This window comes from Rhamphochromis longiceps, linkage group LG7 (genome assembly GCF_057381845.1).
Source record: "Rhamphochromis longiceps isolate RC_006_pf linkage group LG7, R_longiceps_female_GT1.1, whole genome shotgun sequence".
Classification (NCBI taxonomy): domain Eukaryota; kingdom Metazoa; phylum Chordata; class Actinopteri; order Cichliformes; family Cichlidae; genus Rhamphochromis; species Rhamphochromis longiceps.
In genome coordinates, this window is record NC_140563.1 from 57830291 (window position 1) to 57848455 (window position 18165).

General features: G+C 42.1%; 1 protein-coding gene across 1 annotated transcript in view; it reads left to right on the plus strand.

The window, feature by feature from the left end:
- rasgrf2a (Ras protein-specific guanine nucleotide-releasing factor 2a) overlaps positions 1 to 18165 on the plus strand; it is a 47908-nt gene that overhangs the window by 17898 nt on the left and 11845 nt on the right. Inside the window, exons 7-18 of the mRNA XM_085414563.1 lie at positions 1979 to 2172; positions 2857 to 2966; positions 6208 to 6326; positions 6416 to 6579; positions 8144 to 8210; positions 8315 to 8442; positions 8527 to 8609; positions 10527 to 10775; positions 10961 to 11053; positions 11137 to 11645; positions 14445 to 14570; positions 15253 to 15342. Coding sequence (XP_085270689.1) covers positions 1979 to 2172; positions 2857 to 2966; positions 6208 to 6326; positions 6416 to 6579; positions 8144 to 8210; positions 8315 to 8442; positions 8527 to 8609; positions 10527 to 10775; positions 10961 to 11053; positions 11137 to 11645; positions 14445 to 14570; positions 15253 to 15342 — 1932 coding nt within the window. The remainder of the gene's footprint in view (positions 1 to 1978; positions 2173 to 2856; positions 2967 to 6207; positions 6327 to 6415; positions 6580 to 8143; positions 8211 to 8314; positions 8443 to 8526; positions 8610 to 10526; positions 10776 to 10960; positions 11054 to 11136; positions 11646 to 14444; positions 14571 to 15252; positions 15343 to 18165) is intronic.

Genomic DNA, 18165 nt, shown 5'->3' on the forward strand with positions numbered 1-18165 from the left:
CCAGCGCAGATCCAGTGAGCGCTCAACACAGACAGCATAGTCAGAAGGAAGAGCGCAGGGCACCTCCCCCACCCTCATTCAGATCTGGCGTTTGGAATTATTTTGGTTTTCATGTGACGTATGACCCTGAAGGTAAGCGAGTCATGGACTAAAGTAAAACAGTATGTTGGATGTGCCATGCAATGCTCAATTACATTGGTGTGAACTAGTGTGCTAGCGCAGTTAGCTCGTTAACGTGTTGGCCGTCTAGCCCCATGCACAGAGCGATCGGCGGTAGCTCGTTAACGGAGATTTGCCGTGTTGTGGCGTTAAGGTCATTTCAACGAGATTAACCTGAAAGCACTAGTGGGAACACAACGAATATGACTGCACATTTACGCCGACATCATCCTAGTGCAAAGACAAGTGGAAGCAGACAAAAAAAAGCAAGCATGCTACTAACTTTAGCCGAGTCATTTAGACAGCTGTTAGCACATGATTCTCCTTATGCTGCTGAGAATATAGCCCAGAAGAAGCGGATAGTATAGCTTTTATTTTGGAAAGAGCCATTTCTCTGCAATAAACTCTCTTTTCCAACGATGAGTGATTCCTCAATCAGATACAGGGCTTGCAATATCGCTAGCCCGATGTCCCGGAGCTAGCGATTTTTTCAGTTGGGCTACCAAAATCTATCTCTGCCCTGCCCGTCGGGCTATTGTAGGAAAAATATATGTCAATGCTTTTGCATTCTTTCAGAAATGTAGCTGGGTAATTATGTCATTGGCATCGGTGAGCCACTGTCAATATGTGACATATTGAAGTCGCGTTTGAATTTGCGCTCGTTTTTTTGCTTTCACTTTGCAATCGTGTGAACTGTGTATAGAGAGCGACAGTACTGATCTGTGAGTGATGATAATTTGTGCACCAATTCCTCTGACATCGTCTTATTAATCGTTAGCTTACTATGCAAACATGACAAGTGAAATCTCCCGCAGCAAGCTTAAACATGTGAGAGGTTGATCGCACAGAGAATCGCTGAGCTTATGTGAGTGAGTGTGTAAAAGCATTTCAGTTCTGCTGAGCCAAATAAGACAGGTCAGGGTGAAGAAGTGACAGCCAAAGAAAAGCTTACCACAAAACGGAGACGTTATGACAAATCAGACTATAAGGCAAAAAGAAAGTGCAGCTTTATGGTTTCATGGACAAAAGAATTTCTGTGGCTGCGATATGACGAGCTAAATAACCAGGGCTGCACATAAGTGGTCCGCAGGTGCGCATTCGCTGTCAAAATAAAAAACAAGCACAAGGGTTAGGGTTAAATTTAAAAACTGTACTTTTGAGTTAAAATATATATTTATAATTTTAATAAATGACAAATTAAAAAGGCATGAACATTTTTTTGTATCGAAAAAATATCGAACCGTGACACCAAAGTATCGAACCGAACCGAACCGTGAATTTTGTGTATCGTTGCACCCCTAAAGTAGATATGTGTGGGCCACAAATAAAGTGGCCCATTATTATAAATCACTTGTTTTTTTGCTTTTTATAGTAGAACAACCTTTTGATAATACATTGTGTAGTATGCAGTATGCAAGACCTGAACTCTTCAATGGCATGCATTTTAAGTTCTCTTTGATATTTGGACATATTGGGACATGATGAATGTAAAAACAAAGAATTACAAGATTTTTTTTTCTACCCGATTTTTGTTTCTGAGAAAAATGAGATCCACAATTGAGGGCATTTGTTTTAAATTTCGATAGAACAGTGGCAGTATAATGTCCTCGTAAGTGGATAGCATGCCCTTGTAGAGCAAAATTTAGTATTTGGGTCTAGACAACCCAAAATGTGATGTCCACCACATGTGGACGCCAGGTCCTAGGAGGTTAAATATACATCTTGGATTTTTACATGTGATCTTCTTTTTTTTTTAAGCTTAATAAAATCTAGAAAACCTTCAATGATGTTGTCTTTTAAACTTCTTTTTGACACCCAGCGGACCTGTTTGACATTCTACTGCCGATGCTGAACATTTACCAGGAGTTTGTGCGTAACCACCAGTACAGTCTTCAGGTGCTGGCAAACTGTAAACAGAACAGAGACTTTGACAAGCTGCTGAAACAGTATGAATCCAACGCAGCCTGCGAGGGTCGGATGCTGGAGACATTCCTCACTTATCCAATGCTTCAGGTACTTTTTACATTAAACAATGTAATCCATTAGCTGCTGTTATAAAAACTATGTAATATGCTTAACTGTAAGGCTTAATAATTTGCAACAAACACTGATGATACAATAAATAAAGACAGCGTTATATAGTCAAAGTATAATATTTAGTCATATAACATGGTTACTTTTAAATGCCTTGACCTGATATATTTGCCCTCATATACTGATATACTGTGTATGAGCTCAAATGGCAGGATAGTAAATTTATTTGCATTAATCTAAATAACTTTGTTTTTTCGTCATTCAAAGATCTCTAATATCTTCGTTTCAGTCTGTGGTGGGGCGTGGTCTGCAGTGCCACTGCAGGGGAGGCAGACACCTGAGCGGCATCTGCAATCACGCCTCGTCGGCTTAAAGGCTGAACTAGGTCCTGCAGTGTTGGTGTTGTTGTGTGTGGCTGCAAAGCTGCAGCCGTCTGAAGTGTATTGCAACCGTATTAATAATAGATGCTGAAAAGCATGAGTACATGGTTTGGTCTGTGGTGGATCTTTCACACAGTCTCTTATTTAAAAAGTTAATTTCCCATTCGGAACTTTTTTGGAATAGCTTGGATGGGATTTCATCGTTTAACCATTTACAATTAATTCTTATAGAAGTGCTGTGTGTATTTCACAAATAGTCACATGGGTTTTTTTTACATTTTAGATTCCCCGTTACATCAGAACTCTCCACGAGCTGCTGGCGCACACACCTCATGAGCATGTGGAGCGCAAGAGTCTTGAGTTTGCCAAATCCAAACTGGAGGAACTGTCAAAGTGAGTGTGTGCTTATGAATACAGTTTAAGAAAATGATTGTATTGATTAAATACTCAGACTGTTGTTGAATAATAATAATAATAATAAAAATATGGTTAGCTTGAATCAGTTATTTGGTTTCTGAGGTTTATATGAACCACATAAACATGAGTTACCAGTGTTCTGCTTAAAATTGGCTTCACCTGCAGCACATAACTGCCTCAATAGCCTCAGTACTGATGTAGTACATGAAAAGTGACAGTGCACTAGACTAGAGCGTGCAAAAAAAAAAAGAAGAGATAAAAACAACAACAGTGTTTGAAAAGTAGTGAAAGTTCTTAAACTCTTCATTATATAGAAACAATTACCCCATATTAGATTTCATATCATATTAGAAACAAAGTGGCTATTGAAAGGAGAACGGTAAAGATTTTATGCTGGCAATAATTAGGTGGAAAATGAAATGAAAGACAAGTATCTACCAAGCTACTTAAGTGAAATGGCAACACGCCATCTAACAGAAGTTAAGCAATCTCTAGATGTTGTTTAAGTAGTAGGAGTACTGTGAGTCATGTTGTTGCTTTAAAAAGTTACATTTCTCAGAACAAGAATGCTATTTTAAGACATTGTTTTAATCCTGAGAGCAGTGTATTGAAAGGTAATGGTTTGCAATTATTCTTTAAAAACTGCAAAATGGGAATCTGCAGGTTTAAATCTGCAGCGTGTGAAGTGCATGCTGATGATGTAGCCAGTAATATAACAGCAAAACCTTCTAGGAAAAAAAAATAAACCCACAAACTGTATCAGTGTGTTCCTCGTAAGTAAACTATGGAATAATTATTCAATACTTATAGATCAGAAATAAATTAATTTAAAAGTTTGGGAGTAATACTTGGGCCAGGCAACCAAATCAACAATGTCAAGCTACAAACAAGCTTTAAAAACATTTTGGATTAGAAACCAGTCATTTTTAATTTTGGAGGTTTATATGTTAAGCTTTGATGGATGTCTGGCTGTGTAATCTTTGGACTTCTATGAAATTGCTGTAGGCAAACCTGAGTTCGTGGATCGAATTAGGTTGATGTCTACTCTTCGTTATAGTCAGCTTTCAACAGGCTTTAGGTGTAATGGTCTGTGTGCAGCAGGCAGGAGTAGAGGACCCAAAATGCAGATTTCTGGAGGCAAACATGGAGGCACAGCAAAAAAACCCAAAACGCTGACTAAACTGAGAAAACAAATAACTAGCAGCCAGGCTGGCAGACACAACACACGGCAGAGAATGATGGCAATCATAGATAAATCAAGGAAAACAGAGGGCTTAAATACAGAGAGTGATAACGAGGGAAATTAGACACAGGAGGAGAGCACAGCTGGGAGTAATCGAACATGACAAGACCAAGGGGAAGCAAAACTGAAAATATTAACATGGGACGTAGAATGGCGATGCAGACCTGACACTGAGATAGAGACATGAAAAAGGCATAACACTGAATAAAGGAAAGGCATATTAAACAGAACCTAAGACTGGAAATCAGGAGATACTAAAGAACTTAGGGCGCTAGAAATATAAACAAACAAAATAAAAACTAGACCTAGGCACACTAACATTAGCCATGAAGGAAAATATTTTTAAAGAGCATGACTAGCAGACCAGGGCCCTGTGCTTCGTACGTCGCTTACTACATCCAAGATCAAATGAAACATCCAAGACCAAATCATCGCGCTAACTCTGAGCTCGCTATTCCGGTTCCCCGAACACACCTGTTGTTGACGATTAGTATAGCTGGATGAAGTAATGTGAGATCACTGGGTGGCCCAACAGGGGCTACGCATCGATAGTAGAAACATTGATCGGCAACCCTTTGATTGGTCGGCGAAAATGTCGAAGGAGCGCGCTCGGTATTTTTCGGCAGCAGAGCAAGAACTCTTGAGTGAGGGATTTCAGGAGTTTCAGAGTTTAATTAAAACGCAAGGGAACACTGCAAAGGCTGCAAAAGCAAGGAGAGAGGGCTGGCAGAAAGTTGCTGACAAATCAAACTCGTAAGTAATTCAATAATAACAATAATAATGGAGTGGATTTATATAGCGCTTTTCAAGGCACCCAAAGCGCTTTACAATGCCACTATTCATTCACTCTCACATTCACACACTGGTGGAGGCAGCTACGGTTGTAGCCACAGCTGCCCTGGGGCAGACTGACAGAAGCCAGGCTGCCATATTGCGCCATCGGCCCCTCTGGCCAACACCAGTAGGCGGTAGGGTAGATTTATAATATCACACCATATTATCCAATATTATATTACATTATATTATATTATAATATGTTATATTATATCCCCTTTCACATTAGAGCCACAACAGGACCCACTAGAACATGGGAACAAGTAAAAGTGAAATATAAGAATATTCTACAGAATGGTAATATTTATCACTTATATTGCTTGTCGTCTCTTGGAAAGAGACCCTGGAATACTCTGTTTGTTTGTTCATAACAGCAACCAAGAAAAGGGCAGAGCAAAAAAAAAGACAGGTGGTGGTCCTGCACCCCCTCGTCAACAAGTTGGTTAAGTAAATAATACCCTCACGGGAAAATCGATATCTCTCTATGAGCACACTGTCGCGCTGAGCTAAAGGATCCTGTCTGTCCCGCAATATACGCTGAATTCTGAGGACTCTCCTTATCAATCTTGCACCTTCCGCAATGGGTTGCTCGCGTAAACTGACAGGATATGACTGCGACAGACTTCCCAAATCCACCTTCGCTTTTATAGCCGTGGTCTCTCATCTTGATTACACGAAGTAATTTACAATTACTACTCTGAAATATGAATTACATCTGTAATAATCACATACATGTAATAGAATGTTAATAGTACATTTCCCTTTTTTAGGGAATGACCTGTATGTATCTGTGTGAAATCAATAAAAGGATCAAGTGCTGCATTATCTTTAGTTACATTGATGTTATTTATTTATGGTGAAACAGTGGTGGAATATCGCTGTTGCTTTCGTATGAATGACGCGGACATACCTGCGTGGCCGCGATCTAATCCTGTTTACATAAAGTAAACCTGCTCCCCAGCAGGTTTACGCTTACGGCTCTGTTGCTATGACAGCAAGTCCCGGATGGGCTTCGGGGAACCGAACGATCCAGGATCACGCGAAATCGTCAACAATCTCATCCAGCTAACTCACTTAGCGCGGTACGAAGAACAGGCCCCAGAACATCCATTGTCCATCCATCATTGTTTGTTTTGGCAGGATGATACATGATGAAGTCAGCGACACAGAGAACATCAGGAAGAATTTGGCCATTGAAAGGATGATTGTAGAGGGCTGTGACATCCTTTTAGACACAAGTCAAACTTTCGTCAGACAAGGTGAGCTTCTGTCTTTGTATTTCATGCTTTACCAAGTCATGTTATTCCAGTTCTTAATCAGTTTACTCATTCTCATTGTTTGTGGGCAGGTTCTCTCATCCATTTACCATCCAGCAGTGAACGGGGTGTTCTCAGTAAGGTGCGCCTGGGCTCTCTCTCACTGAGGAAGGAAGGAGAGCGACAATGTTTTCTCTTTACCAAACACTTCCTCATCTGTACCCGAACATCGGGAGGGAAGCTTCACTTGCTCAAGGTCAGCTTCACCTGTTCACAACTTTGCATTTTATTTATTCAGTGGGCAGTGCCCTTTGGTTTGAAAACTCTTTGCTAAGGTAGACCTAACCAGCACTGATGCATTAAAAGTTTTAAACCACTAAGCATAATATCAAAAATAAAACAATAGTAAAAGCCAACTGGTGGTCTTTAAAGGTTCAACAATTATACCATTTTTCAAGGTTAAAATGAGCAAAATCAAAATGAAAACTAAAAGGAGCCATCTTGGTTCCATTGTGGTTAGCATGTTCATGAATATTATTTCCCATCAAAGCAGAAAACTTGAATGCCTTCCTTGCTCTGTTTTTGCATCAGCACACACAAAAGATAACGGTCTTGTGATTTAAGATAATAGGGAAAAATATTAAAGGAAACATATGCTAATTCCCATCTCAACATTTTTATTATTGGAATCTTCCATGATTCATACTTCAAAATATTTTTAACTCACACCAGGCTTTGGTGTAGCCCCTCAGTTTGCTATCTGTCTGATACAAACCATATCTATATGATCCAAGCCACAGACTTCTAGTAAATGGTCGGTATTTATATAGCGCTTTACTAGTCCCTGAGGAAAGTGCTTTACACTGTCCAAGTCGGGGCTCGAACCGGCAACCTTCCGATTACAAGGCGAACTCCCAAATCTTGAGCCACGATCGCCTTCTCTGTTAGTTGCAGAGAACACAAGGATGTCTCTAAGTGCACATTGTACCAGGACATGTTAGTTCGCAGGTTGATGATTAATATTGTAATTGCATCATCAGATTTGCAGCTGCATGTTCTGGACACTTGGGTGAAGAGAGGAGCTGTGGTGGTGAGTTGGATCAGGTGATGGGGGAGGATGCTGGACAGACCTGGCACACCCAAACATATTGTGAGGGTGTGTTGGGAACGCCTGGCAGAGGCCCTGATCTGTGAGATCTATAACTCCCACCTCCTGCTGAACTTCAAAAGCATTCCAAGGGAGGCTGGGGACATTGAGTCCAAATGGACATTGTTCAGCACCTCCATTGCTGAGGCTGTAGCAAGGAGCTGTGGCTGCAAGGTGGTTGGTCCCTGCCATGGTGATTTTGGCCAAACCAGTGGGGTTCTGGAAATACTGTCTGGAGCTATGGGGCAGCATCTCTGATTTGGCAGACTGGGGTGGTGGTTCCTCTCTTTAAGAAGGGAGACCAGAGGATCTGCTCCAACTATAGGGGTTCACACTACTCAGCCTCTCTTGGAAGGTCTATGCCACCGTACTAGAGAAGAGAGGATGTAGATTAGTTGAACTTTGAATACAGGAGGAACAATCCAGTTTTTGTCCTGGATGCAGTACACTGGACCAGCTCTTTATCCTTTCAAGGATATTTGAGGAATATTTGAGGAAATGTTAAAAACAGCAATCAGCTGCTTCCTAATTTTTTATTTAGAAATGTTCATATTATAATATTAACGATTATTTTGAATTTTTACTTTGCTTTTCCCTCTTCCTTTGGGAAATATTCTTCTAAATAAAAAAATGACATAACTAACTTAAGCTGTGTTTTCTCTTCCAATAACAGCAGGGAGGAATGTTGTCCCTGATCGAGTGTACTCTGATTGAGGAACTGGATGCCACTGATGAAGACTGTGAGTGTCTTTCTTCAGTCATTATTTCCTTTTTCCATGCATAATAGCTCAACTGAGGTGCGACTAATGTTTTGGTTTGTTGTTTGTTATTTCCGACAATGCAGCAAGTCAAGGATTTAACCATCTGGAGTTTAAAATTGTGGTTGAGCCTCCTGATGGTCAGTCCTTCTCCATTGTTCTCCTGGCTCCTTCCCGCCAGGAGAAAGCTGCCTGGACAAGTGATATCAGCCAGGTAAGAAGTCAATGGTACAAAGATGGAATTGAATTTACCTACCTGTGGCAAGGTTTCATGCTTTTTTTCTGCTTTGTGTTTTAGTGCATTGATAATATCCGATGCAACGGCCTGATGACAAGCGTGTTTGAGGAAAACTCCAAAGTTTCTGTGCCACACATGATCAAGTAAGAAAAAATGAGTGAAAAAGTGCAGTATAAATAACTACAGTCGTAGTTGGAAGTTTATATATTTGTCATGGTCATAAAAAGAAGAATTGGTTGTACAACTCTGAATTTATTTTGGGAGTTTAACAATGTTAGAACTACTTCAAAGAAAGTTTCACTAACGCTGGCTAACAGCAAAAACAGAAGCACTTGTCCGATAGAAAAGTTCAGTATATGCTCAACAATTCACCTCAGTATTGCTACCACTGAATGGAAGTGAACTTAACTGAGTCATTGACTCATATTGGACTTCTTTCACAAAGATTTACCAGAGCCAGTTTTATAGGGGGAAAAGCCTATACTTTGTTGACTGCAGTTTGCAATCTTACAGAATCTAGCAGTGAGATGTTGTATCTTTAAATTAACAGTACTGTGCTAAAGTTTTGAACCATTCCTGATTTCTTAAGATTTGCAATGACAATTGAAATAGAATATGGGATGAACCAGACTTTCACGTCATCATGTAGTATATTCTTAACATCCTCAAGAGGACATCCTGGGCTTTCTATTGATGCCACATTTGTGGGGGTTGGGGTACCAACGCATATGAACTCTGTTTTAACAATAACAGGAATTGCAGTTTTTTTTTTTTAAGTGATCATCGTTTTCAGATATTGTGATTCTATTGCTAAAAATCTGATTGTTTCTTCAATTTGAGAGCCTAAACTTTGTTTTGGTAGGATTTCAGAAATAGGGTAATAGAGGAAAGGGTGAAATTGTGGTAGGAGACCCAGACCCAGAGCTGTCAAGAGATGTTGTGAAGGAAGGCCAGACATTAGAACTGGAAGGTGAAACACTCTGGAGAAGACCAGTTTTTGAGGCACCCAGGTTGCAGTCTAGGGCTCTGAAGGTTTTAGACATGTTTAGAAAGGGAAATAAGAACTTGTTAATTCCAATTCACACACTCTTATCTTCCAGAGCTGTCCTTGTCCATATCAACCTAGGAGGTTTTCATTTTGCCCAAGCTCACTGTCCTCAAAATCTGGCATGTCTTCCTCTGAACTTTCACCTCTGCTGTAATGTCTGGCCTTCCTTCACCTCACCTCCTGATAGCACTAAGTATGACTCCCTTCGACTGTTCTACATAAAATCCTATGTGCCTGACTTAGTCCTCTGTTATACCATCCGTGGTCATTGTCAGTGCCGTGGGTGACATGACCTAACAACCCAGGTTAAGATGAATATTAGGTATGGACATTAATAAAAAAGTTATTCGTTAAAATATATGTTTTAGTGTTCCATTTTGTTTTCATCATCTAACTGTTTTAATATTCAGTGAATGGAAATTTTACCAGAAATGCTGGAGAACAGCCTGCAGCATCTGTTGTAGTTTTCAAGAAGTCTCACACGTCTCCTGAGCAATCCCAGCTTATTCTTCTTTGACAAATCTGCCAAGCAGATACAGATTTGATGGTCTCTCCTCTCCCTTCCTGTGCAGGGTTCTAGAGATAGTCTTCTTCAAAACTACAATTCCCAACTTGGCTAAATTACTCACTAGTGTCTTGGCAGTTGTTATGGGGTCTTTAGGCACATCTAAGTTTTCTTTCGCTTCCAACTTCTGAACAAACAGAACAGCTTGTCATCTCTCAAAAGCAGCACATATATTATCAACTACAGATCCTATGAAAGATAATATATGGTTTAAGCTGCTGCTACATGCTGGGTGTTTTTCTGGTGGAAAAAGTCAGTCTGTGCAGCTGCATATGGGAGAACACCAGGGCTGCACAACACTATGGCTGATTAACCCCCCTAAACATCCATCCATCCATCCATCTTCATCCGCTTTATCCGGGGCCGGGTCGCGGGGGCAGCAGCCTAAGCAAAGACACCCCCCTAAACATTCTGATTTAACCTGACTGTGGTATTTTCTTTCTGAAGGTCTGATGCTCGACTGCATAAAGACGATGTTGACATTTGCTTCTCAAAAACGCTCAACTCCTGCAAAGTCCCGCAGATCCGATACGCCAGTGTGGAGCGCTTGCTAGAGCGTCTGACAGACCTGCGCTTCCTCTCCATAGATTTCCTCAACACATTCCTCCACACTTACAGGATCTTCACCACAGCTACTGTGGTCATCGACAAGCTGGCTGACATCTATAAGAAGCCGTTCACCTCCATACCTGTAAGGTACATGTCATCATTTGTAACAGGCATCCAAATATTCATGAATCCTCTATGTATTTCCCCCCCTTCATGTTTAGCACGTATAGCTGCCTGCAGCACGTCTTTCCATTTCCACATTTTGTGTTGCTCCTTTCATCCTCCTCATTCCTTCCTTTTTCCATGCTCTTTTTGTTCTGTCACTGCCCCAGAATTGAGCAACATTCATGTGACCGTCTGTCCATCATGTCACTCTGTCCTGACTACAGTCTGAAGATCACACAACTTGCACTGGACCAGTCCAAGTAAAGACCCTCAGTAGGACTGATGAATCATTTGAGTGTGTTCTTGTCAAGCACTGCACATCAGCTAGTTTCCTTTCTCTTAGATCCCTGGAGCTCTTCTTTGCAACCAACCAGGGCGTGTGGGGAACTGACCCTTTGAACAACAAATCGCCAAGGCTGTGCCGCAAGTTTTCCTCTCCTCCTCCTCTGTCCATCCCCTCTCGTACCGCTTCCCCTGTGCATTGCCGAAAGCTCTCCCTGAACTCCCCTATCAGTGTGAAAACAGGAGCCCTAGACCTGTCCACCACTCGTTCCTCTTCTGCAGCCAACTCCCCAACCTCTAGTCACAGCCCATCCATTGCCTCTCCTCCACCTGGCTCTACCAGAGCGCCCTCTGGCTTTTCCTCCCCTCCACCCACCGCCACAAGGTCTCCTAGCCTCCCCCAGGCCTCTGGGGTATCCTCACCACCCCCTGTCTCCACCAAGGCACCGCTGGATCTCAGCCGTGGTCCTAGTTCCCCAGAGCTGAGTCCAGCTGCAGGGGAGGATGCCAGTGGAGAGCCGCCTCGCATTGATGCCTTCTGTGGGAAGCTGAGGCGCAGCTTCCGCAGGGGTGGGTATCTGCAATACAAAGACATATGAGTCACACTCTGTGAGACCCCTATATCAACACATTTGTAAGCACATGCCTGAGAGTCAACTACTATAAAATAATACATTAAAAACAAGTATGTTTAAAAATTTGTATCATCTGTTTCAGAAGTAGTCTTACATTTTTCTCCTCTAATGAACTTTTTCTCCTCTAATCATTCATTTATTCCTGATAAGGCTTGCCCACCTAAACAGACTCAGTGAAAGACATAAATGGGTCACCATTACCCAACACAGGAATAATCGTGCTCTTACATCACCATCTGGCCACAGCTGACAGCCTGCTCACTATAAAAACAGCACTGAAGCATTAGATCAGAAACTCTCTAACAAACAACAAGGAAGAGAATGACAATAAGGAGATAAAGAGAGCTTTCTACTTTGCTATTGACCCTCTCCAAAGTCCAATAGCAGTCAGAAGAGCAGCTTGTAATCCACAAGTTCAATCATTCACATGAACACTCTGTCTGGTGTTCATTTGAAGGTTGCTTTCTTTTTTGAATACATAGCTTAGTTATCTGTGGAGCCTTTTAGATTAAAAATAATAACAATTATAATTTTCTAACTGTTGGTACGATTTCTTTAAACTGTCACAAAAGATATGTAGAGCTGTACAATTAATGCAGACATGTTTTTTTTTCCTACCATCAAAGTGTTTTCCATGTAGACTTTTCTTGGGTGGGTGGGTGGAAGGGGAGGGGGGGGGGGGGGTGTATATTAATGGTTTAGCATTTTAGGGTTGTCTGAGACCATGATCAATTTACTAGTAGACAGTCCTCACACTTTTATTTTGTAAACCTTCACTTTTATTTTTACAGCAAACCAGTAAGCCACTGGCCTTGTTATATCTAGTTTTTCCCTACCAGCAGGCAGGTTGCTTTTTTTTTGTCACAGCCAGGCGGAAGCTGACTGTGTGTTGAGGGAATAATGGACCCAAATGCAGACAAAACGGAATGTGGAACGTCACTTGAATTAACAAAAGGCAAGCCGTTTATTGAGGCTAATAAAAAGGTGCAAACGAAGGGGCAAGCTAAACTGATGCAAAACTAAACTTAGTAGAAACACATGGAGCTGATTAGAATAATGACACCACAGGGGAAGTGAAACTAAACAGAATGAACATGGGACACCACAACTCTTCAAACTAAAACAGGAACATAACCCGTTATATTCCTGTTTTATGACATGACATGACATGACATGACATGAGCTTGACAACATAGGACACGCAGACATGAAACGCATGACAGGCTAAGACGCGGACTTAACATGGTGCACAGACAAGGAACATGAACACTGTAAAAACATACAGAGGGAAAAAGGGGCTGGAGATGACACAGGGACATAAGCACAAACAGAACAAGATGACTGGGGGGGAAACAAATGACAGAAGGAATGGGTCACAAGGGGAAAACGTGTAAACAAGAGGAGGAGATGGGAGACAAAGACTGAAACACATGAACGGTTAGGGAGACTTAAACACAGGGGGTGAAGATACAAGGGGAACCTAATAAACAAAGAACTAACATGGCAACCTAAGCAAAATAGAATGAGCTTTAGCTAACTAAATGAGACTAAAACATAAACAACGAATATCAAAATACAAGGAAACTCAAAACACTGGGTCACACAGCAATTTTTTTTGGTGGTCTTTGATGTCACTTAACTGCCTCTACAGTCTCTTGACCCATGTTCCAGTGTCTTGGATTATAGGTGGCCATGACTGTTCTTGTTCTGCTCTGGGGTTTCACTGCAAACTGGAGGACCATTCTATCCTGAACCTGCAGCAGGCAGAGAACAGGTTTATATGCTGCCTTGAAAAGATTACTAACACTGCAGAGCAGAACAAGGGGGGAAGAGGGGGGGGGGGGGGGGTCTTAGGGACTAGGAAACGTTTTGTATCAGAGACAACACAAACTTCAGTACTGTCATGACTAGGTTCAAGCTGTTAATCCCCTCATTATCCCTGTTAATCAGAATATCATTTTTGGTTTTTCTTACATTGTTTTCCCCAGTCTTAGGAGTCAGGCAGCAAAGAAAGAAATCATTCTGATGCACATCATAAAGTACACACATTTCTCCTAAATGTATGTTTAGAGTACAGTTAGGGCCTTTGAAATCTATGTCATCATAGATAAATGGTAAATGGCCTGCATTTGTATAGTGCTTTTCTAGTCCCTAAGGACCCCAAAGCGCTTCACACTACATTCAGTCATTCACCCATTCACACACACATTCACACACTGGCGATGGCAAGCTACATTGTAGCCACAGCTGCCCTGGGGCGCACTGACAGAGGCGAGGCTGCCGGACACTGGCGCCACCGGGCCCTCTGACCACCACCAGTAGGCAAACATGGGGTTAGTATCTTGCCCAAGGATATTTGGCATGCAGCTAGGAGGCAGCCTGGGATCGAACCACCGACTTTCTGATTAGTGGCTGACCTGCTCTGCCACCTGAGCTACAGCCACCCGATCTCAAAGGGTTAAGAGACTAGGTTACCAGTGTAACAGTAATTGGGGTTGTGTTTGGTCCATGTCACTTGGGATTGCTTGGCGGCTCAGTTAACTTGTTAATCTTAGATAGGAGATGGCTTATTTTCAGCATGTGCTCGATAGTCCCTAATAATATTTTAAGTTACTTTTGTTCTCTGTGTGTTTTACACTCCCACGTGATTGTTTTCTACCCTCAGTACTGTATACTCATTAAAAAATGCTCCAATACTTGTTTCAGATGTTACATGCAGTATATTCCTTAACAGCTGTCCTGGAGTCAGTATCCCTGGACAAATTCATTCCTGAGTCACCAGCTACCAGTGAGCCAGGTGACACATCCCCCTGCCGCTCGCCTTCAACACCGAGGCATCTCCGTTACCGTCAATCGGGAGGTACCAAATACACACACACACACACACACACACACACACACACACACACACACACACACACACACACACAATTTTCTAAATCTCTAGAGGCATGGAAAACAATGAGTACACTAAACATGGTTTTATTTTTTCATGGTGCAGCATAGAAAATATATTTGTTGAAACTGATTCATTTCATTATTTCATGAAAAATATTAGCTTATCTTAAATTTTATGGCAGCAAGATGTTTCAAAAATGTTGGGATCTGAGTATGGCAGCATGGCAGCTGAGGCAGACCCTTTTTAATGGTCAAGGTGGCTGACAATAGAGGTGTAACCCCTACCAGTTACACTTCTATTGTAATTTTATAGCTATAGTAATTTTTTTCCTGATTTGAGGTTTGATTGCTCATTACACTGGTTGCTGGTGTATGCTGGTACTGTGTGTGAAGAGCTGTGGAAACCCCACAGGTACCTTCACAACACCACTTATATTTGTTTAATAATTTTATTTTTGGTGACTTTCTTTTTTGTCCCCATGCCAAACAACTTTCACATGAGATGACTATGTAAACAGATTTGTCCTCATAATATGATGATTACCAATAACACAAACATATTTACACATTATTTATAACAGACTGTGTAAAGCGAGCAGGCTCTCTTTTTCTTGCTGTTTTTTAATGTTTTTGACTCCTTGCAGTTACATCAGGGGAGACCTCTCGCTGCTCTATGTCACCAGCTTCAGCTTTTGCAATCGCCACTGCTGCTGCTGGACATAGCAGCTCCCAGGGTGAGCATGTCAACTCATCAAGATCCAAAGATGCACACCAGAGGAAGGGAACTGTTGCTTTGGTGTCATTTAAATTAATATTAAGAGGTTGCTAGATGTAATGATGGGCTCAAATCATCTGCTGCAAAAATGTTAGTGCTTAGAAATTCACAGCTTCTACTCTTGTACTCAAGAATGTTATACAGAAGGTAAAAAAAAAACTTTGATTCAGAGGATATTGAAATTGTTGACCCTATTTATTTGTCTCGGGACTCCATCAGGATTTTAAAAACAGTAGCTAAAAGCCTATATTTACAAACTTTTATTAGTTAAAATGTATGTGCAGTCGCCTTGTTGTGATGATGTATTTGATTGTAAAAGTCTCAAAGTTCTAATACTCTTCCATTTTTAATAGTACTATGCCTTTGTTTGTTTTTTGACATTTATATACTGTTACACTGGTGAATGCTCATATTCCATTCCCAGGGTTCCAAATTATGAGATAAATATGATTGTAAAGAAACTCTGTGAGCCCAAAGCTCAGGAAACAAACTCAGGCATTTTGAGGGAGTTTTTTTTCCTACTCTGGCTCTTTATGATGTCACGGAAAGTAGAAACACTATCCTGCCAAAAATATTCACTGGTCTGACTTCACACCCTCATGAACTTCAGTGATATCCCATTCTGAATCCATAGGATTTCATATGATGTCGACCCATGTTTTGCAGCTATAGTAGCCTCAGCAATTCTGGGATGGCTTCCCACAAGGTTAAAGAGAGTGTTTATGGGGATTTTTGACGATTTTTCCAGAAGTGCATTTGTGAAGTCAGACACTGATGTGGCTACCTAGTTTTCAAAACCTAATTTTTTGGAGGCAGAAAATCGAAATAAACTGTTTCCTTTAGACCAAGGGTCTCAAACTCATGGCCCACATCACCTCTGCTCATGGCCCGTACATTGACATGAAGAAAAATAATGCAATTTAGCCCGTTACTTTTTGTTAGGGAGGATTTGTTTGTTGTTTGTTGAAATATTTGTGGGTGTTTTCTTGTTTGTTTGTTTGCTTTTTGTACTACTTGAGCAATAAAGATGACAGTGTCAGCAGTGGCCCACAGCTCATTTAAGTTTGAGACCCCTGCTTTAGAAAGTTGAGGAGCTTCACCAAGGCCCAGTATAAGACAAATATGCATCAATAAATGAATCATGCAAAGCTACTCTATTAGAGTCCAAGAAAAAATATATATAACTGGAAATGTTGTTGTTGTTTTAGTGGCTTATTATTAATTTCTTTTTTTCTTTTTTTGTTGTCCCGTTTGGATCTTTAGCCATCAGAATTGTTGTCTTAAGGCCAAGAAAGATGCCAAGCGGATTTATTTTACCAAGTGGATCATCATGGCCTTGCCATATTGGTCCATTTTATTGACCTTTATTATAATTATGTATTTATTTTATTTTATTTTCGGTTGCTACAAACGGGACAGAAATGACAGGGAGATAGGACAGGGAGAAAGAATGAAAGAAAGAGAGGGAGAGAAAGAAAACCAAAGGGGAGAAGAGACAGTGAGAAAGGGGGGAAGAAAGAAAGAAAAACAAACAAAACACCTGGATCACCTGTATGGAGAAAAAAAAAACAGAAGCGAAAACAAACAAAAAAGAGCAACATAATAAATACAGCACCATCACAATAAACTAGCTAGCAGTAGATAACAGTTTAATACTAAATATTAAACGCTATTGTGCAGCACGCAAGATAGACAGCGCACAATGTGCTTTGAGGCAGCAGCCAAGAAAGGTGTAGTCCACGTCTGTGAACACCCGTGGGTACACCTGTGTGCACACCTGTGTGGATCAGCATGCTTGTATTCCAAAGGTTTCTCCATGTAACGATCTGCTAGGGAGTGTGGGGAGCCATAGCCCCGTCCCCCAGGGCATGAAGCAGGTATGGAGGAGATCCAGGCCCCAGACATCCAGAGGCCCCAGAGTACGAGGACCCGAGGAGGACCACCAAAGGGGGGGAACCGTGCCACCCTCCTGGGAAGAGCTGAGTAGAGCCCCAAACGAGAGGTCACCCAGCAGCTACGGAGCAGAGGCCAGAGGGGGTTGCAGTGGCGTGCCCGCGGGCTCTGCCGGCAGCCAGCTGTGCCAGAGAGGACCGAGCTTCCGGCCCAGAGGCCCGAGGGCACCCCACCCCCCGGAAAGGGTCCAGCCGGGCCACAGGCGCCAGGCCCCGCCAGTCGGCCACCAGGAGTGAGCCGGTACATACATGAGCGCCCAGCCCCAGTCAACAAGAACCACCAACACACCAACGTCTGAGGGCATCAGCCACCGGCAGGGAGTGTGGTGAGGGGAGATAGGCCTCCGTACTTTGGAGGGCCTGAGATGTACCCATAGAGGTTGAGTCTAAGACCCAACCTGACATATAGACACAGACGAACAGGTGCACGCGGACACAAACGTGCATTGCCACCCCCATATACACAACCAAATACTCGGCACTCACCCAACGTGTAGACAGACACAAATAGACACTGCACAGACAGTCACACTCCCCAAACATACTCTATATCCCAGGTCCAGGTACCCCCGCCCTCAGAGGTGCAAGCTGCACCTAGACCCAGGAGATGTAACCCTTCTCTCTGGGGTGGAGGCAAGCGGACCACCTCCTTATCTGCAGTAGCAGGGAGGCCCCACATCCCAGACCCCAGTCTGAGGCCAGCACCTCCTCCCAGCCCCCCAGCCCTGACGGCTAACAGAACCGGGGTGAGTGAAGACCCCAAACCTCCCTCCACCCGCTCATATGTAGTGCTGCTGTGTGCTGTTCTAAAGTGCATTTAAAACACAGGA